This window comes from Protomyctophum parallelum (assembly GCF_964188405.1).
Source record: "Protomyctophum parallelum genome assembly, chromosome: 3".
In the NCBI taxonomy this organism is placed as follows: Eukaryota; Metazoa; Chordata; class Actinopteri; order Myctophiformes; family Myctophidae; genus Protomyctophum; species Protomyctophum parallelum.
This window is the reverse complement of record NC_139698.1, coordinates 41,970,044-41,992,543: the sequence shown is the minus strand read 5'-3', so window position 1 is coordinate 41,992,543 and position 22,500 is coordinate 41,970,044. Positions and strand designations below refer to the sequence as shown.

Genomic DNA, 22,500 nt, shown 5'->3' with positions numbered 1-22,500 from the left:
TCATGGTCTAAGGGCATTTGCGCGAGCGCGCGCATGCATAAGCCTAGCTCTGTTTCCAGTATGGAGTCAGAGAAGGACACAGGGTCAGATCAGTGTAGGGTGTGTGTGTGTGTGTACCAGTTGTGGTGTGTCATGGAGTATGGTAGTAGGGTGTGTGTGTGTGTGTGTGTGTGTGTACCAGTTGTGGTGTGTCATGGAGTAGGGTAGTAGGGTGTGTGTGTGTGTGTGTGTGTGTACCAGTTGTGGTGTGTCATGGAGTAGGGTAGTAGGGTGTGTGTGTGTGTGTGTGTGTGTGTGTACCAGTTGTGGTGTGTCGTGGAGCAGGGTAGTAGTGTGTGTATGTGTGTGTGTGTGTGTGTGTGTGTGTGTGTGTGTGTGTGTGTGTGTGTGTGTGTGTGTACCAGTTGTGGTGTGTCATGCAGCAGGGTAGTAGGGTGTGTGTGTGTACCAGTTGTGGTGTGTCGTGGAGCAGGGTAGTAGGGTGTGTGTGTGTGTGTGTACCAGTTGTGGTGTGTCATGGAGTAGGGTAGTAGGGTGTGTGTGTGTGTGTGTGTGTGTGTGTGTGTACCAGTTGTGGTGTGTCGTGGAGCAGGTTAGTAGTGTGTGTGTGTGTGTGTGTGTGTGTGTGTGTGTGTGTGTGTGTGTACCAGTTGTGGTGTGTCGTGGAGCAGGTTAGTAGTGTGTGTGTGTGTGTGTGTGTGTGTGTGTGTGTGTGTGTGTACCAGTTGTGGTGTGTCGTGGAGCAGGTTAGTAGTGTGTGTGTGTGTGTGTGTGTGTGTGTGTGTGTACCAGTTGTGGTGTGTCGTGGAGCAGGTTAGTAGTGTGTGTGTGTGTGTGTGTGTGTACCAGTTGTGGTGTGTCGTGGAGCAGGGGCAGCAGGGCAGCCTCCAGTATGCCCGTCTGCTCGGGGCTCAGGCTGTGCCACAGGGACAGCAGCAGGACCAGCAGATGGCTGGCGCTGCGCAGGCGCGTGAACGCCTCCTCCAACGACGCCCTGTTCTCCTCCGCCGCGTCGGCCAGCGCCATCACCTGGTGGAGACGACAAGAGATCAGTCGTTATACGGCAGTTATTGGCTTGATTTTTTGGAACGCTTGTTAGTGTTTACGTCCGCCTTTTACAATCACTTCAAATCTATTTTGTACACGTCTGTCAGAGTTTACAATAGCTACAGTAAGTTATGAGTTCATTATGTCTGCAGATTGGGTCTAACCGTATGAGTTCAATTTTTACACTCTCACGGGAGAATTCTCAAAGAATGGATTGAGCCTTTTGATCGCACCATTAATTGGGTGTCAATAGTGTGTCAATAGTGTGTGTCTTAAGGTCCAATTCACAAAAGGTATTGCACTAATGATATGCCACCGCAAACCCAGAAGGTTTTGCAGCTGAGAGCAGTCTGCCCTCATTTTGCATCTGATTGCAATTATCTACAGCAGTGGTTCCCAAACTGTGGTGCGTCATGCGTGCACCTCTTGTGGTGCACGAGCACCTTCTAGGGGGTGCGTGACATGAAAGGTTAATGGTGGTGCTATGGTCCTATGCTGCATATATATATACACCATATTCAGGTTCATATATGTGCATACATAGGAAATATATATCTCTATATAGCTTATGCAATTTATATTCCCATGTGGGGGGTGCATCAGCTAGGTTGGGAGGTAATGGGGGGTGCACGGCTAAAAGGGTTTGGGAACCGCTGATCTACAGCATGTGGCAAACTATAAATGATGGCTTTGCACCGCACTATTTATTTGTGTGCTGATGCATCTTTGACTGTCACAGAGGAGTTTGTGGATTTGGTTACGAGCCGTTATGTTTCAAAATCCTGTAAATGGAGAATGCCGGTGTACTGTAGTAATCAAATTGATTCATGTTATTACAGTGAGAAAGTGTCACTGTTTGTCATTGACACTTTCACACTCTTTTCCAAAAGAAACATTTTACACAGCCTACCCTCACCCAGCCACAGGTTGAGCAGAGGGGCAGTGCTTCAAACTGGATTGTTCATGATGAATAACCGTGTTGTTACGGACAGTGCCTGGGCTGGTACTGGGCTGGTACCAGTACAGACTACCATTTCTGATGACCTTTGCCTAATTGAGCACCTTTATTACTTATGACTGTTATGCATTTATGGAGTTTATTACTTGTGATTGTATTCATTTAGGGAGCAAAGATTCACTATAAATGGTGTCTTGTGTGAATAATGAAATCTGAACCATAGCTCGGTGTGCGTGTTCTATATATCCTTTAAACTATTTTATTTGTTTAACCCACTGTTTATGTGGGTATACTGTAGGCTACTTATTTTTGCATTTTAGGTTCTGCAATCTGTATACTGTACTATCACATTTACACAAAGAATAGGACAATCTAGTCTGAAATACAGTAGTCTGTTTGGTGGAGAGCCACCTTAAGTAGACGCCACTTCAGTTTAATACCGTTTCCGAAAGCATATATACATTTTCCAAACCACGAATCCAGAAGATAAAATAAATTATGAATGCCATTATGTTTGTATGATTTAACTTGAAATCTTATAATACTCACTTGACTTAGATCGAATGTGTGTGCATTACTGCTCCATTTATTAACCCTATACCCACTTAACTAGTGTTGTGTCTTTTGTCTCAGAATGGTTAATCACTCAATCTAAGTTTCAAACTTAGATTGAGTGATTCAAACTAAATCCATCATTTTGCAGGATAAGCCTCTGTAAAGATGCCTGTAGATAGCCTTGGGAAAGTGCAAGAAGGTGCACAATTGGGCCCAAAATATGTATGATGAGTGGTTAGCTTAGCTACTGTAAGTTTATGAAACCATCAGACCTCTGATTATTATAACCATATTAACAGCATTATGAGCACACAGTGCTCATAGGCACTCAGGCACGCTGTTGGAGGCTTGGATACTGCAGGCTGAAATCTGTTGTACTGTAAACACATGACAAAATATGAACTGCAAATAAAAGTTAAAAAAAAAGAAATCCCGTTTGGGTCAAAACATCCACTCACGAGCATGCCTGGCATGATGCTGTCTTTGTCTGGCTACAATCACTGCTGCCATGATCACTGGAAAAGTCTGGGTGCGACACCCCTTATAAAAACGCTTCAGTTACCAACAGCTCTCTGAAGACGCTAATAACTTCAACTGTGTGTGACTAAGGGCGGCTGTGTGTGAATTGCAATTTAATTGTAATGAGGCTAATGTACTTAAAAGGGGCGCCAAAATGTATGCATATAACCTATTTTAATACACTATAGGGCCGTGACACCTACAGTATGCCAGACCGTTGATCTGGCCGATATGTCTGAGGGGGACCCTGACACTATACCCAGTCTGTCTGTTTCCCTTTTGTGCCCATATATTATGGAGATAATCTGTCAGTTGACAGAGTGATTGCAAAGCAGTCTGTCAGTTCTTGTCCCTTTAAAAAGTTACTTAATGAAGATGTCATCAGTATGGCTGAATATTGGTCGAAACGGCGGTTCTGGACAACAGGATATCCATGTATGCCTACTGTATATATGGACATATCGGTCGGATCAACAGTTTTGGACAACCGCATATCCAAACGAGCCGACGACGGGCACCGCACTCCCTCGAGTCCGCTGAGTTTGAAGTTGGTTGGTCGGTTGGTATGCACACGAGTGACATGACCATATATGGGCAAAGCGGTCGGATCTCTGGACAACCGATTCCAAATAAGGAGATCTCATTATATGGGCGTGTCAGGTTTGTTTATGGTTATGACTGAGTGACAGTGATGTGGCTGAGGTCCACTAACCGGCCCTCCCAGTAGCCAATGTTAATATAGGATGCAAAGTAAAATAACTGATACATTATTTGATTGGCAACACAGTTAGCGGCTTTAAGGAGTTGACAGGGCAAAAAACAACAAATCCCTAAATTAGCATCTTTCACAATTTCACCAGCCAGCTGGGAGTATAAAAGAAAAAAATAACTATAATTGATGACAATGTATCTGCTGTGTTGTTTGAGTGGATAGCTTTTCTTTCCAGTGCGGTGTCGCGGCTGCATACGCACGGCAGCGGACTTCAAACGAGCACGTGGTTAAGCGCAGTCTGAGAACTGAGCCTACCCCCCACCACACACACCCTGGGTCAATCCCCCCAACCTACCCCCCACCACACACACCCTGGGTCAATCCCCCCAACCTACCCCCCACCACACACACCCTGGGTCAATCCCCCCAACCTACCCCCCACCACACACACCCTGGGTCAATCCCCCCAACCTAACCCCCACCACACACACCCTGGGTCAATCCCCCCAACGTACCCCCACCACACACACCCTGGGTCAATCCCCCCAACGTACCCCCACAACACACACCCTGGGTCAATCCCCCCCAACCTACCCCCCACCACACACACCCTGGGTCAATCCCCCCAACCTAACCCCCACCACACACACCCTGGGTCAATACCCCCAACCTACCCCCCACCACACACACCCTGGGTCAATCCCCCCATCCTACCCCCCACCACACACACCCTGGGTCAATCCCCCCAACCTACCCCCCACCCCACACACCCTGGGTCAATCCCCCCAACCTACCCCCCACCACACACACCCTGGGTCAATCCCCCCAACCTACCCCCCACCACACACACCCTGGGTCAATCCCCCCCAACCTACCCCCCACCACACACACCCTGGGTCAATCCCCCCAACCTACCCCCCACCACACACACCCTGGGTCAATCCCCCCAACCTACCCCACACCACACACACCCTGGGTCAATCCCCCCAACCTACCCCACACCACACACACCCTGGGTCAATCCCCCCAACCTAACCCCCACCACACACACCCTGGGTCAATCCCCCCAACCTAACCCCCACCACACACACCCTGGGTCAATCCCCCCATCCTTCGGACGGATAAGAGGGGAGAAGTGAACGGGCGATGACAGCAAAAGACGGATGAAGACGAGCAGAACAAGAGAGGGCACGCCGAGTGAAGAGTGGGGAGGGAAAGGGGAGATGAGGGAGGCGAGCTGATCAGAGGGATGGGGAAACAAGTGGGAGAGAGGGAGAGCGAGTGGGAGAGGGGGAGTTGGAGAAGCAGTGGGAGGTGAAAGCAGATCTGGGACTAATGGAAGTAGATGTGTCATGAGTCGGGGTCAGGTGGGTTTTTCAGGGGAACATGACTGATGTGCAGAGTTGACTGGAACACGGAGCGAGGAGACAAACTTCTGGGGCCGGTGTTTTGTTTGACAAATCGATTCAGCGTTCGCCATGTGATACTGAGAAAACACAACGTGAAACGTAAGAGATTGAGGAGGTGGTGTCAAAGTAAGGTGAAGTGTGTGTGTGTGTGTGTGTGTGTGTGTGTGTGTGTGTGTGTGAGTGTGTGAGAGAGAGTGCATGTATCTGGGGTTAAGTAGCAATCCCCAAGGTGAGTCAAACTAGTTTGTCTAAAGTCAGACTGTAAATGTATATACACTTATGAGGCATGTGTGAAAGTGTGCTCACTCAGACACACGTATACACACTTACACACGCACACACACACACACACACACACACACACACACACACACACAGGTGGCATGTAACTGCAGTCACTTCCTCTCGCACTCTGGTTCTTTCCGAGGTAACCCCAGGGTCCCAGAGCTCTCAGTCATGACCCCGGTTGCCTCCTGGCTGCCATGTCACTCACACCCTGAAACACCATAAAGCCACCAGAACACACTCACTGCCATCCAAAACCTACTTCACCCTGCTGACACACACACACGCATGCACGCACGCACGCACACACACACACACACAATCCCTGTCAAACCCCCAAAGCACACAGCCCCCAACCACACATACACACACACACACATACACACTCCCTGCGGAGGTGAGGTTTGTGCTGGTAAGGATTGGTGTGTATTGATAAAAGGAGCGGGTGCAGTAGAAGGGCTGCATTGTTAGGAGGAGGTCCAACACTACACAGACTGGAGGTTCAGCTCCATAGGCTCTGATTGATGCCAGCTGAGAGCACACAAAGGGACATTTAACCAGGAAGGCTGCGCCGCGCGCACACACACACACACACACACACACACACACACACACACACACACACACACACACACACACACACACACACACACACACACACACACACACACACAGTATGCATAAGTGAAAATGCTTGCATGCTTGTATGCATGCATGCCATGCACATAGACGCATTGTAATGAACATGGGCACACCAAAGTGAACACACACACACACACACACACACTTACATACATACACACGCACACACACACACACACGTGCGCACGCACACGTGTGCACGCACACACACACGTGCACGCACGTACACACAGGGAGCTTGAACAAGGGGTTCATGGTTAGTCATAGGACGCTGTTGTAACCTGGAGGTGACCTTAAAGGACCTCTGGTGTAGGCTGACAGAGTTATCACACAGTCACACATTTAAACACGGTGATTTGGCTGCAGATGAAGGGACATTCCCTTAGAATCCATGATTCAAGCTAAGAGGAGATTTTCATAGCGGCATTAAAGCAGAGATGAAACGTGATGCCGTCAGATGTGGGGACTGCTTCTTGGAAAACAATGTGCTGGAATACAGCGCGCTTCACAAGGAATGCCCTTATGTCACGTTTGGGATTGGCCTGCCTGGGTGTTTTCTGGATTCACAGGGCATCTTAAAACTCTTAACACAAAAACTGCTGTTAATTACTAAGCTACAAAACATAACAATGACACAAACAATCGTGTCTGTTAAAGACGCAATTTGTGTGTATATACAGTATATGTGTGTGTGTGTGTGTGTGTGTGTGTGTGTGTGTGGTGAGTGAGTGCGTGCGTGTGGTGAGTGCGTGAGTGCGTGCGTAACAGTGTTTCAGTACGCATGCAGACAAGCCTGCAGGCCCTGAGCATCTACAGGACATGGCTGAAACGGGGTTGCACCATATTTAGTACAAAATGACATGGTTTTGTACTAAATGCTACAGTACACTACACACCACCCATAGTGGTGAGCAGTAAGTAAGTAGCCTTGGGAACCAACAGTTTCCAAGCAATGGAGCCCATAGGGAAGGATCCTAATTCCTGTCTCTGTAGCGTGAGGTTTATTGATGTACAAGTAATCCCTAAGCCATCATGTACAAGCACACACCCTGTGGACATGACACTATGTCACAATGACTTGTTCCCCATCCAACCCTTGACACTGAGTGCCAAGCAGGGAGGCACTTGGTCCCATTTTATGGTCTTTGGTACGACCCGGCCGAGGGGATTGAATCCTTCCAATCACAGGGCAGACACTCTAACCACAAGGCCACTGAGCTGTCCCCTGGGTGTCGATATGCAGACTGTCTGCAATGTTCATTTAACCCTGAGAGACTAAACATTAAAGCAAATGGGACAATAACACATATGTAAATCTGTGAGTGTATAAACGGAACCCCACTTTTAACGGTTATAAAGGAACAGTCATTGTTTTACAGTGTGGTATACGCTTAGTGTACACTCAGCTGTCTACGTCGCTGCTGGAATACCAAGCATCAGGGGGGCGGACGGCTCAAAATAAGACAATCACTAATGGTTACCCATCTTTCTGACTCCTCCCTCCTTCCTCCTCCTCCTCCTCCAGACCACAGTGAATCCACCACCACTTTCCCCTGTAGACGCATTCTGTCCAAATTACAGCCAGGCTAAAAATACTCCTCCCAGTCTCTGTCTCTCTCATCCCAGACCCAGAGCAGCAAGCATCCAGAGTGTCAATTTAACTCTGAGATGGTACAAACACTGCAGTTACAAATGGATATGTTAACACTGAGGATTTTACTGTGTAAATACTAAATGATGGACCAGGCTCCATTTCACTTTCAGAGTTAAATTATGCACGCACAATTTCACAGTGTGGAGTTGGACGGAGGGAGGCTTCATTATTCGCGGAGGGACACGGCCGCAGACACACAGACACATGTGCAATAGCGCACGCACGCACGCATAAACAGACGCACGCACACAAACAGACGCACGCACACACACACACACACAGCATGCATGTTGCGCCTACACACAAAGTCACATATAGGCACACCGACTCCAACACACAATTTATAGTCATAAACATACTGTACCATGTGGGCCGTGCATGGACACATGTGCACTCACAGAACCCCGTCTGTGAGTGCACGTGCACATGAATACAGAGGGCAGGCATGCAGAGAGAGAGAGAGAGAGAGAGAGAGAGAGAGAGAGAGTATGTGGATGTGGTATGTGCAGTGTATAATTTGAGCCATAGGGCATGCTGATGGATAGAATGGGGTTTGGTGGCTTCAACAGGCACCTTGCACAGCCACCAATCAAAGACCAGAACAGTTGAACAGACTGCATCTAGTGGCCGTTTCTGAGAAGGCAAAGGGAGTACCACTCAATTGTAGCCTTCAAAAATATTGTGTCAGGACCGATTTTATTTTGGAGTATTTCTTACAACCTACCATGCAGCAGCCGTGTAGAGACAATATAGGAGAGTTTTTATTAGTGTAACGTTTCTAGGAACAGGCGAAGAGCTCAAGAGGGAATAAATAAATATGTCATAGAATGCATTGGACAGTTGCTGCACATATCGTCTATTTTTCTATTTGTATGTGTAAACACAATACATGTAGCATCAGTCTAAACAGTATAATATCACAAAATATAAATAGATGTTCTACCATACTTAGTATTACATACTGTAAGTAAAAGAGTATTACGTAAGGCAGCCATGTGAATATGATCAATCGTCACCTCTCCGTTCCCAAAAAGAAAAGAAAAAAGCCTGCCTGCCATCTGGTCAACGGCAGGGTATTCAAACTGTACTGTAAAATGTGGAAATGGAAAGGGAGAATATGTCCATTTGTAAGGGCCAGTTTGGTTACATTTGTATGATCTCAGAGTTATTTACTGAGTACAATCCCTGTTATCCTCACTACTCTAAAAGGGACACAGGCAGATACAGAAACCTCCATACAATATGGGCATATAAGAGTGCAACGGGTACTCTGGCAGTGACAAACGGTAACAGATATTGCATAACCAGGTGGGGTATGCATTTCCAAAATGCATAGTTCCTGACTTGCAGACTAGGCCGTTGGGCAACCACACTAATAATCAAGAATATATAGGAGCAGAATTAAGAAAGAGAACAGTCTGTCCGTTATCCAAGTGTTTAAGGTGCGTGAAGGTGCTCTGTGCAAGGTTCTTACCCTCCACAGTTTGTCAAACAGTTGGTACAGTACAACTGGTGTCTGCATAAGACCGCAGGTATAACTGATGGAATACAGACGATGGTTTCCTTGGCTTTGAGGGAAAACATTCAGTATGGAACTTGGAGAAAGCAATGTGAATTCTTCAAGTGGGTGGAATTCCCCTGCTGTAAAAGGAGAGGCAGTGAAAAATCCAACTTGTTTAAATTATCTGCCAAAAATGAAGCTGTAATCACAACTATTTGTAAGTCTGAGGCTTCGTAGTTTATGAATTGTGCATCTAGTGAGCATGTCTGGATAGAAAAGAGTGAAACACAATCTGCTGCTGACAGGAGCTGTACTCTTTTGACATACAGTAACAACACAGGGTAAGGAGGGAAACGTTTTGTATGCGTGAGCACGCGCGTGTGTGTACGTGCATGTGTGCACGCGTGTGTGTATGTGCATGTGTGTGTGTGTGTGTGTGTGTGAGATAGAGTGTATGCTCCGTTTAGCCAGCAGATTAGACGCTTCCTGCTCAGTTAGCCGCAGCAAGCAGCATGGACATCGTCCAAGCCGCGCGCGCACACAAACACACACACACACACACACACACACACACACACACACACACACACACACACACACACACACAGTCACACACACACACACACACACACACACACAGTCACACACACACACACACACACACACACACACACACACACACACACACACACACACACACACAGAGTTGTACTATCTCTGTCAGTGGAAAATGACAGTGTGTGTTTGGCAGGGAGCGACGTGGCAGCACTGATCCCTCGGAATAGGAGGATGCTTGGAAGAGAGGAATGGACAGAGGGAGGAAGAGAGGAAGGGACAGAGGGAGGAAGAGGGGAAGGGACAGAAGGAGGAAGAGAGGAAGGGACAGAGGGAGGAAGAGAGGAAGGGACAGAGGGAGGAAGAGAGGAAGGGACAGAGGGAGGAAGAGAGGATGGGACAGAGGGAGGAAGAGAGGAAGGGACAGAAGGAGGAAGAGAGGAAGGGACAGAGGGAGGAAGAGAAGAAGGGACAGAAGGAGGAAGAGACAGAGGGAGGAAGAGAGGAAGGGACAGAAGGAGGAAGAGAGGAAGGGACAGAGGGAGGAAGAGAGGAAGGGACAGAGGGAGGAAGAGAGGAAGGGACAGATGGAGGAAGAGAGGAAGGGACAGAAGGAGGAAGAGAGGAAGGGACAGAGGGAGGAAGAGAGGAAGGGACAGAGGGAGGAAGAGAGGAAGGGACAGAGGGAGGAAGAGAGGAAGGGACAGATGGAGGAAGAGAGGAAGGGACAGAAGGAGGAAGAGAGGAAGGGACAGAGGGAGGAAGAGAGGATGGGACAGAAGGAGGAAGAGAGGAAGGGACAGAGGGAGGAAGAGAGGAAGGGACAGAGGGAGGAAGAGAGGAAGGGACAGAGGGAGGAAGAGAGGAAGGGACAGATGGAGGAAGAGAGGAAGGGACAGAAGGAGGAAGAGAGGAAGGGACAGAGGGAGGAAGAGAGGAAGGGACAGAGGGAGGAAGAGAGGAAGGGACAGAGGGAGGAAGAGAGGAAGGGACAGATGGAGGAAGAGAGGAAGGGACAGAAGGAGGAAGAGAGGAAGGGACAGAGGGAGGAAGAGAGGAAGGGACAGATGGAGGAAGAGAGGAAGGGACAGAAGGAGGAAGAGAGGATGGGACAGAGGGAGGAAGAGAGGATGGGACAGAGGGAGGAAGAGAGGAATGGACAGAGGGAGGAAGAGAGGAAGGGACAGAGGGAGGAAGAGAGGAATGGACAGAGGGAGGAAGAGAGGAAGGGACAGAGGGAGGAAGAGAGGATGGGACAGAAGGAGGAAGAGAGGAAGGGACAGAGGGAGGAAGAGAGGATGGGACAGAGGGAGGAAGAGAGGAATGGACAGAGGGAGGAAGAGAGGAATGGACAGAGGGAGGAAGAGAGGAAGGGACAGAGGGAGGAAGAGAGGAAGGGACAGAAGGAGGAAGAGAGGATGGGACAGAGGGAGGAAGAGAGGAAGGGACAGAGGGAGGAAGAGACAGAGGGAGGAAGAGAGGAAGGGACAGAGGGAGGAAGAGAGGAAGGGACAGAGGGAGGAAGAGAGGAAGGGACAGAGGGAGGAAGAGAGGAAGGGACAGAGGGAGGAAGAGAGGAAGGGACAGAGGGAGGAGAGGAAGGGACAGAGGGAGGAAGAGAGGAAGGGACAGAGGGAGGAAGAGGAAGGGACAGAGGGAGGAAGAGAGGAAGGGACAGAGGGAGGAAGAGGAAGGGACAGAGGGAGGAAGAGAGGAATGGACAGAGGGAGGAAGAGAGGAAGGGACAGAGGGAGGGAGAGGAAGGGACAGAGGGAGGAAGAGAGGAATGGACAGAGGGAGGGAGAGAGGAAGGGACAGAGGGAGGAAGAGAGGAAGGGACAGAGGGAGGAGAGGAAGGGACAGAGGGAGGAGAGGAAGGGACAGAGGGAGGGAGAGGAAGGGACAGAGGGAGGAAGAGAGGAATGGACAGAGGGAGGAAGAGAGGAAGGGACAGAGGGAGGGAGAGAGGAAGGGACAGAGGGAGGAAGAGAGGAAGGGACAGAGGGAGGAAGAGAGGATGGGACAGAGGGAGGAAGAGAGGAAGGGACAGAGGGAGGAAGAGAGGAAGGGACAGAGGGAGGAGAGGAAGGGACAGAGGGAGGAAGAGAGGAATGGACAGAGGGAGGAAGAGAGGAATGGACAGAGGGAGGAAGAGAGGAAGGGACAGAGGGAGGAGAGGAAGGGACAGAGGGAGGAAGAGAGGAATGGACAGAGGGAGGAAGAGAGGAAGGGACAGAGGGAGGAAGAGGAAGGGACAGAGGGAGGAAGAGGAAGGGACAGTGGGAGGAAGACGAATGGACAGAGGGAGGAAGAGAGGAAGGGACAGAGGGAGGGAGAGAGGAAGGGACAGAGGGAGGGAGAGAGGAAGGGACAGAGGGAGGAAGAGAGGAAGGGACAGAGGGAGGAAGAGAGGAGTGGACAGAGGGAGGAAGAGAGGAAGGGACAGAGGGAGGAAGAGAGGAAGGGACAGAGGGAGGAAGAGAGGAAGGGACAGAGGGAGGAGAGGAAGGGACAGAGGGAGGAAGAGAGGAAGGGACAGAGGGAGGAGAGGAAGGGACAGAGGGAGGAAGAGAGGAAGGGACAGAGGGAGGAAGAGAGGAAGGGACAGAGGGAGGAGAGGAAGGGACAGAGGGAGGAGAGGAAGGGACAGAGGGAGGAAGAGAGGAAGGGACAGAGGGAGGAAGAGAGGAAGGGACAGAGGGAGGAGAGGAAGGGACAGAGGGAGGAGAGGAAGGGACAGAGGGAGGAAGAGAGGAAGGGACAGAGGGAGGAAGAGGAAGGGACAGAGGGAGGAAGAGGAAGGGACAGAGGGAGGAAGAGGAAGGGACAGAGGGAGGAAGAGGAAGGGACAGTTCAAAGGAAAGGTAGAGGATTGAATGAAGAGGTAGTGTAACACAAGAAAGCAATACATACTGCATGTTGCTTTGGCAGAGGAGGGCTAACAGAGGAAGACTGACACAGGGATAGGGAAAGAGCTCATGAAAATCAGGGAACTGAAATGAGAAATACATTTATTGTGGAGATTTGAGTTAGAGATTTTTCTTATTTCTTTTTTTCTCTCTTTTTTTTGAGAGAGAGAGCGTGTGGCCGCCCACCCCTAGAGTTATGCTTGACCTAAGGGGGAGTTTTTCGTTACCACTATCGCAATATTGCTTGCTCCTGTCGGTTGTGATTTGACACTTGAATAAAATTTAATTGAATTGAATTGAAATAATTGAATGATGGACATTGATTGGACAAGATTGTTGTGTGCTCAGTTCAGAATTTTGGGAGAAAAGGTGCAGTCTCTCAATTCTATGACACCTTACTGGCCGTGGTTAACCCATCCTCAAGCTTGTTTAAGGACAATTGGCAAAGAGAATTGGGCATAGAGATTTCAGATGGAGTATGGGAGGATTGTATCACCAACATTCACCATAGCTCTATCAATGTTAGGCACTCTCTGATTCAATTTAAGATTGTTCATAGGCTGCACTATTCCCCAACTAAATTAAACAAAATCTTTAAAGATTCTTCTCCCATGTGTGGAAAGTGTTTAACGGAACAAGGGACTTTGTCTCATCAGTTTCTTCAATGTCATAAATTGCAACGTTTCTGGAATGACATTTTTGATTTCTTGGCTAAAGCTTATAAAAGAGACTTCCCCCCGGCACCTCTAGTTGCACTCTTCGGTGTGGTGGAACCAGATCAAGTCCAAAACAAATACGAGGTACAGGCCATCTCGCTCGCTACACTGCTAGCTAGGAAGTTAATACTACAAGCCTGGAAATCGGATAAACCTCCGACAGTTGACATGTGGCTAAGGGAGCTGGGAGGAGTGCTGCATTTGGAGAAAATTAGATTTACCTTGTCGAAAAGGGAACACCTTTATCTAAAAATCTGGTCGCCCATTATTGAGATGCTTGTTACGTTGGACTGAGGTGGTGGAATTCAATGTTGTTCTGCCCCGTAATGTCATCTAATTAATGTACCTATGAATGTTTGATATGTGTATACTGTATGTATGTTTATATTGTCTATGAGGGTACACATGTACGCATGTATGCATATGTCTTATTTTCCATATCAGAAATGTTTTTTAGACTTGATTGTGATGTTGTTTCTGTCCTCGGAGTGCCGTGTAGTCATCAGCCTTGTCAGTTATTATTTTATTGTTTTTGTCTTTTTCTTTGAGTTATGTTTTGTCTCTTTTTATTGTAAGTCTCTTGTTTGTATGTTTTTTGCTATTTTTTGTCCGATCTGTAATTTTCTGGTAAATCATTACTGAAATGCTTTTATGCCAAAAATCATAATAAACAGATGTTTAAAAAAAACATCACAAATCAGTCTGTGGTGTTGGTGACCGTTTCTCAACGGCAGACACCGGGACACTAGAGCTCCAATGTCGGCATGGCCCCAAGACATCCCCTGCTAGAGGCAAAGACTTCCCACAGACGAGTCAAGGAAGCAGGGGCTGAGAGATAAAGAGCTACAAGACATAAACAAGCTGGTCCTTGGAGACGTATTCACCTGCTAGCTAGCCTAGCAAGCATCTCAGGGGAAGGGTGGGGGGTGAGGGCTGGAGATTAGCGATTAGCATCTAGCCTCTCTGGCTGATAGACGGGAGCAGACAGACAAGACAGTAACCGCTTTTGTCTTTGGTCACGGCCGCCAGACAGCGAAAGCAGATAACACTGTCTTCACTGTGAGAGATAACAGACGAGAGGAGAGACAGGCTGAGAGAAGGGAGGGAGTGAGGGAGGGAGAGAGAGAGAAAGCGAGAGAGAGACAGAGAGAAGGAGCTGCTGGCACATGGCAACATTGTTTACAGAAGCCCCAGTGGAGTTTTCGGAGCAGGGAGGAGAGAAGAGCTTGTGAGTAGAGAAAAGGGACGGATAAGGCGATAGGATCTAGCAACCCACAGGGAGGGCAACCTGAGATGACTTCAGCTGTGGTGGAAGGCTCTGGAACACCGACCTGATAACCTGGCTGTACGTCCCCCTACCTTTCTCTTCTCCCCTGAACACACCGACCTGATAACCTGGCTGTACGTCCCCCTACCTTTCTCTTCTCCCCTGAACACACCGACCTGATAACCTGGCTGTACGTCCCTCTACCTTTCTCTCCTCCCCTGAACACACCGACCTGATAACCTGGCTGTACGTCCCTCTACCTTTCTCTTCTCCCCTGAACACACCGACCTGATAACCTGGCTGTACGTCCCCCTACCTTTCTCTCCTCCCCTGAACACACCGACCTGATAACCTGGCTGTACGTCCCTCTACCTTTCTCTCCTCCCCTGAACACACCGACCTGATAACCTGGCTGTACGTCCCTCTACCTTTCTCTTCTCCCCTGAACACACCGACCTGATAACCTGGCTGTACGTCCCCCTACCTTTCTCTCCTCCCCTGAACACACCGACCTGATAACCTGGCTGTACGTCCCCCTACCTTTCTCTTCTCCCCTGAACACACCGACCTGATAACCTGGCTGTACGTCCCCCTACCTTTCTCTCCTCCCCTGAACACACCGACCTGATAACCTGGCTGTACGTCCCCCTACCTTTCTATCCTCCCCTGAACACACCGACCTGATAACCTGGCTGTACGTCCCCCTACCTTTCTCTTCTCCCCTGAACACACCGACCTGATAACCTGGCTGTACGTCCCCCTACCTTTCTCTTCTCCCCTGAACACACCGACCTGATAACCTGGCTGTACGTCCCCCTACCTTTCTCTTCTCCCCTGAACACACCGACCTGATAACCTGGCTGTACGTCCCCCTACCTTTCTATCCTCCCCTGCTCTCCCCTTCTCTCTCTGTTTTAAAAGCTGGTCTATAAAGGAATCCGTGGAGTGCTGCCCTGGGCACAATCACACTGTAACTGCGGTGTCAATCGGCTCTCATTATTGCCACTTGACACTGCAGTGATGGTTGCCACTCGGCGGATAATATTCCTAGTGACTTTTTCAGTACTTTCACTTCATTGGCTGTCCTTTAAGCCAATGGGGAGTCCACAATGCCTTTCCATATTCTGAACAGGCGTAAGAGCTCCGGTCAAAGAGCCGTCAACACGCAATATGTTCACCTGAACGTCCTCTCAGGCTATGGGATGACAACTTCTAGAGCTACATAAAGAGGGAAATGTGCATCAGTGCATCAATCTTAACATGTTTTATTTGATTGATAAATGGCCCAAACAACACAGTTTACCGAGCACCCCTCCTCCATCTGATGACGTTGTCAGCGGTCTGTCGGATATAATAGCCCAGGTAAATTATTAGAACATTACAAATCATTAAAAAAAAGATTATATTACATAAATATTAATATGAATTAAATGTCTCTGAAAAAGTTTTTATTAGAAGCCTAGTAGTTTATGTTTACAGTTTGATGTTGGATTGTTTGTGCCTGACAGAGTGCTTGAATAAATCCACTAGTGAGTAAAAGGCACAAAACTAATGAATAATACATAAGAATAATGGCAAACATTATTCCATACAGTAGTTAGCTTTAATTGTAGTAATTTACTGAAGATGAAACTTTTTGAAGATATTTGGTATGAACATGGACACAAAGAGCCATTACTATCATGATGTTGATCCATTCCAGACAAGCTAACCCTTCGACAAAGTAACAATTTATTGAAGGGAAAAAACTAATTTGGTCAAAGTTTGACCTTCTTCAACCCCCGGCATTCCTTGGGACCCAGCAGTGCTACGCAGTATATAATGCTCCGTGTTAACTTGTCCATTTGTAACTCTGAGAGGTAAATTAACAGTGTAGCTTGGTCTATAGCCTTGTCAGCTCTCTCCATCAGACTCCAGTTTAGTTGTATGGACAGCTAGTAAAACATGGCTGGTTGATTTATGAGGCTGCCTCTGCTCTGTCAAAGACCAGTGTTTAACTTTTGTTTGCACTGGGACTCGGTGGGAAGGCGTCGGGCGAGCGAGGGAGGCCTTTTTGTTATTCTTTGACACGCGTGTTCACACGGTCGCGCACAAAGACCTTTATTCTCGATTGATCTTTGATATGTTCAAGGTACGCCCTTCGTCCGTCCGTCCGTCTCTTTCTCTTTCCTCCATCCCTCCCCTCTCTCACTTTCTCCATGTCCATGAATGCCCCCCTCTCTCTAGTTGTCAGTGTACAATACAGGTATAAAGCTGCAGTTAAGTGCTGGGCACAAAAGGCTTCAAATAACACCAGTTAAAGGGGAAGCAACGAATAACATAGTGAACTGTAATGCTTTTATATTGATATAAACTGTAACAGGAATACATTATACAGATACAGGCTAAGGATAATTATTTCCTTTTGATATTTTGAGAGACATCATAAATTATCTGAAAGGTTTCTTATTAAAACATAATCTATCATATTGGAGAATGCCATATAAGGTACTGTATTGTGCAGTAGTCAGAAACCACTCACATTCACATCACACACTTACATGCATAAATCTGGAAGTCCCAACGCACGCAGCAATGTCAAAAGCCGTCAAACACCAGCGGTTCCTCCCTTCTGCCAGGGTGGTCTACCGGTCCTGGAGGGCCCCGGGCCGACTAAGGGGACTAAATTACAGAGCCTACCCCACAGCGGTGACACCCAACCTGGGATTAACACCCCAGGCATGAGCTCGGGCTGAGCAGTAGCCCCGGGGCCCTCCGCGATTCTCGGAGAGTTGACCTCAACAGGTTTAAGTTGACCCCCGTCCCCCCCGCTCCATCTCTCTCTAAATGCAAGGCTCAGTGGTTGAGACCAGGCCCACCCATGGTTAAAACATTAGGGAGTTGGTCTGTTCCAAGTGGGTGCTGGGGAAAAAGGAATGTGAAGCTGGAATTGTAGATTCTGAGGAAAACATGGATTGTAGCAAAAAAAATAAGTCTCACGACTGAAACAGCATAAAAGGATCCCCTGTGGGGGACAAGTCTGTTTCCTCACAATTACAGTAGCACAATTACGTTAAATGATGATGATTTGGTATTATCGTTCTAAACCTACAGTTTGTATTGTATGTTACTGCTGTCCTACGAGCAACCAACACATTGAAGAAACTGTAGACCGAGGCTTCAACTTTTGGCCATTAAGGTTTATGGAAGATAGTTCTGAACATTAGTTAGATTTTTTTTATTTGATTTGCACAAACAGAAAATGTATACATGGTAGGAAGGATACCATAGGGAGGCTTTTAAGAGAACCTCACCACGTACATTACATACAATTTGCATTTATTGATATAATTTGCATTTATTGACATCTTAAAATAACTTTAATAGCCATTATCACTTTAGGGCTTGACTTTAGAAGCCTCATGCGTTGCGAGTTTTACTCATCATCGTTGTGTTTTCCGTCATTTATGTAAGGAATACAAGGAGACAGGTGGGTGTTGAGTTTGTGTGTGTGTGTGTGTGTGTGTGTGTGTGTGTGTGTGTGTGTGTGTGTCTGTGTGTGTGAGTCAGAGAGAGCGAGGGAGAGGTCAGACCAGGTGAATAGAAACTTAGTTAAACACTTTTTGAGAGGGTTGAGGGCGGAGGGTCTGAAATGCACACACACACACACACACACACACACACACACACACACACTCTCTTCATAAAGTGTTCCGATGCAGCTGTGTAGAAGTGTGCTTGGGGTCAGAGGTCAAATGGATTCACTGACACACACGTACTCCCAAGTGCAAAGCTCGCACGGCGCTTAACTAAGTCCAGCTCGCACACAACACATTGATCAGTTCTGACACAAACACACTCAAACGCCCTCCCAGAGTGAGTATGCACACACGCACGCACACACACACACACACACACACACACACACACACACACACACACACACACACACACACACACACACACACACACACACACACACACACACACACACACACACACACACACACACACACACACACACACACACACACACACACACACACACACACACACACACACACACACTCCAAAGGGATGTATTGATAGCATGTGATGTGAGTTAGCCCAAAGGCTTGTTTCAACAACAGCTGGGAATCCTGAGCTGTGTGTGTGTGTGCGCGTGCGGGGGCGTGCAGCCGTGCACGTACACATGTGTATGTGTGTGTATAGTCAAGTTGTCTTTAAGCCTCTCTCATAAGTCAAAATATTTGTATTACAAAGTGTAGAATGAACTTTGGCGCTCCATCAAATAGTTCAATGATGAGTAACACACACGCACGAACGCACGCACGCACGCACACATACACACACGCTGTACAGTGTACACTTACACATAACTAATTTGCTCGAGCATACAGTTTCCCGCAAACACCACCAATTCCTTGTTTTGGCATAAACACATGCTGACATATAAACACAGGCTAATGGGCCAACAATAGTCTTAGTCTACATTCCTCATAAATGAAGCAGAGACGGGAGGAATGGATGGACGGTGTGATGATATATCTCCTGAGGATAGTTTGTGTTTGATTGTAAAAATAGATTTGGATATTTTCATACTGTGCACTTATGCTCGCTGTCCATATGTATTGCATGTAGCCAATGTGTGTATATGGGTTTGTGGTATGATGTGTGCGGTGTGTGTGTGTGTGTGTGTGTGTGTGTGTGTGTGTGGACAGTGTTTAGTCTGTAGCCATTTTTAGCCTCTCTGGCTCTAAGAGTAGGCCTATAATCACACAGGGCCTTTCTCTCTACTCATTACACACACAAATGCATGCATGCATTGCGCACACACGCACGCATGTGTGCACGCTCCCGTGCATATATGCACGCACACGGTGGCCTGTCATTAACAGCTCAGATTCACCTCCCAGGCAGCAAGCGCACACACACGCACGCACACACACACACACACACACACACACACACACACACACACGCACACACGCACGCACGCAGGGATGCAGACAGGCAGATGTAAAGCTATGTTTAAAATCAAGGCTGATGATTCCAGCAGGCACAGTGTAGAGCACAGAGCCGTCCAGCTGGCTGCGTTGGAAGCTCTCTACATCACACATACCATACTGACTGTGTTAAACTCCTTATCATAATGCCTCTACATCACACATACCATACTGACTGTGTTAAACTCCTTATCATAATGTCTCTACATCACACAGCACCATACTGACTGTGTTAAACTCCTTATCATAATGTCACTACATCACACAGCACCATACTGACTGTGTTAAACTCCTTATCATAATGTCTCTACATCACACAGCACCATACTGACTGTGTTAAACTCCTTATCATAATGTCTCTACATCACACAGCACCATACTGACTGTGTTAAACTCCTTATCATAATGTCTCTACATCACACATACCATACTGACTGTGTTAAACTCCTTATCATAATGTCTCTCTACATCACACAGCACCATACTGACTGTGTTAAACTCCTTATCATAATGTCTCTCTACATCACACAGCACCATACTGACTGTGTTAAACTCCTTATCATAATGTATCTACATCACACATACCATACTGACTGTGTTAAACTCCTTATCATAATGTATCTACATCACACAGCACCATACTGACTGTGTTAAACTCCTTATCATAATGTATCTACATCACACATACCATACTGACTGTGTTAAACTCCTTATCATAATGTCTCTACATCACACAGCACCATACTGACTGTGTTAAACTCCTTATCATAATGTATCTACATCACACAGCACCATACTGACTGTGTTAAACTCCTTATCATAATGTCTCTACATCACACATACCATACTGACTGTGTTAAACTCCTTATCATAATGTCATACTGGACATCTGATGAATTGTAATTAATATGAATCTTAGATGTCCATGGTGCAACCACACAGCGGCAGATGCCGCTTCAGCATACCAAACTAACTACGGTAGTTTCAACATATCATTTAGTGTGGACTATTCAGCCCAAGTTAACCCATTAAGACCTGAAAATAATGTCTTTCCAGAAACAGTTTTCTGGAAAAAACATGTGCTTCTGTCAGTGGTTCTGAAACTTTTTAATTTGAAGGACCCCCAAACCTGTAAAACATGTGTATTTGGCTTCAGACCCCCCCATCTCAAAATATTTTGTTCCAGGGACACCCAGAAGCAAAGATTTCAGTTAAATGTTAAATGCTTGCTTTTTTAAATGGCGATCTACAAGCTATTTTAGTTCAAATCTAAAATAATGCAGATGCTTTTCCGGTTTGAATGAGAGAACCGGCACACAGCTTGCACAACTACTGGCCATAAGAATTAGACCTGTGTTACTTGAATGTAGTGAAAATAGCAAAAGAAAATAGCCCACATATACCGTATAAGCGTGTGAGTTAGTAGATCTGCTATTTTCAAAAAGAATTGAAACATTTAGCCTATACTGTAATTACATGTCATTGCCCATAACAGGTATGCCATGTTGGAAGTGGTTATGTCTTACTCTAAAAATATTAACAAGAGCTAGTGAATGAGTTTTGTTCATAAAAGGTTTCACCCCAGCAGCGACAATATCCTTGTTCTTCTCATAGCAATCAAATCCAATGGCTCTGTTGTTGGACAAACATTCATGGCACTTACTCTTAGCTTGCATTTTTGACAGCTAAATCCCTAAATTGTGATTGATAAAAGCTGTGTTCCTCAACAGTTCTTAAAAGAGAATACCATAACACCTAACCCAGCTCTTCCCTTGAGAATTTAAAAGTGGGTGTTTTTGCAATGTCATGATTTCCACATGTATACATGATGAAATATGAACACAGGGATATGCAAATAAAGAAATGTGAAAGCTTGTTATTTTCTCTGGTTGCATTCTTTTGGTCTGCGGTGTGTGTGTGTGTGTGTGTGTGTGTGCGCTCGCGCTTGTAGATAGCACATTGTCTATCTGTTTGTGGGTGAGACAAAAACAAGGTTGTCCAATCTGCAGCAGACACAACACAGATCCTTCCTGACTACTATACATTAAAATGAAGAACACAGAGGGACTGAATTCACACACACACGCACACACACACACACACACACACACACACACACACACACACACACACACACACACACACACGCACAGTCAGTTTTCGGATAGACTGTTGCTTGCTACAGTATACATAGCTGAAATCTACAATGACACGGATGCTTTCCCGGGTTGAATGGATTAAATGACACCAACATTAACAGTTTCCGTGCTTTGAATGGATTACTCCAGGTTAATGTCGCTGCCATATCGGACATACGCGAGTTTTGTTTTATGTGTTTAATCCGCCGTAATGTAAACAAAAAAAAGAAAATACTTCTTCGCCGCGGAGAAAGAGAGTAGGTGCATCTGTTGTGATAAAAAAAACGGAAATCGTCACATGCTGTGGGCTGCTAGGGCTTCTGGGAAATTGAGGCCAATGTAAACGAATGGGGTGCAACGCCTCATTGAGACCAGTCTTGTGTGCGTCTTCCGGGTGCACCAAGATGGTGGATGCTACACTCGGATCATAACAAACCAGGGGAGCTTTTTTTGCTGGATTTTCGCGGATTAAAAGCCCAAATAATTCAGCGTATGCTCTAAAGGTAATACAACAATCTCGGCAGTGAAGGGGGGTTGATTAAAAGTCTGGTAAATCGTTTTCCGCAGTCAAACTGTTAAGGCGAGCATCTCCTTCCTGCATGTCCGTCCGTCCTTCCCTCATTATTTCACATTTTCTTCTAATTCTAG

The 22,500-nt window shown here is 46.9% G+C and overlaps 1 protein-coding gene across 2 annotated transcripts in view; it reads right to left on the bottom strand.

Annotated features, from left to right (window-relative positions):
• bbs9 (Bardet-Biedl syndrome 9) overlaps nucleotides 1–22,500 on the bottom strand; it is a 207,743-nt gene that overhangs the window by 109,381 nt on the left and 75,862 nt on the right. For both annotated transcript variants that reach the window (XM_083760769.1, XM_083760770.1), the window contains one exon: nucleotides 847–1,029. In XM_083760769.1, the coding sequence (XP_083616895.1) occupies nucleotides 847–1,029 (183 nt within the window). The remainder of the gene's footprint in view (nucleotides 1–846; nucleotides 1,030–22,500) is intronic.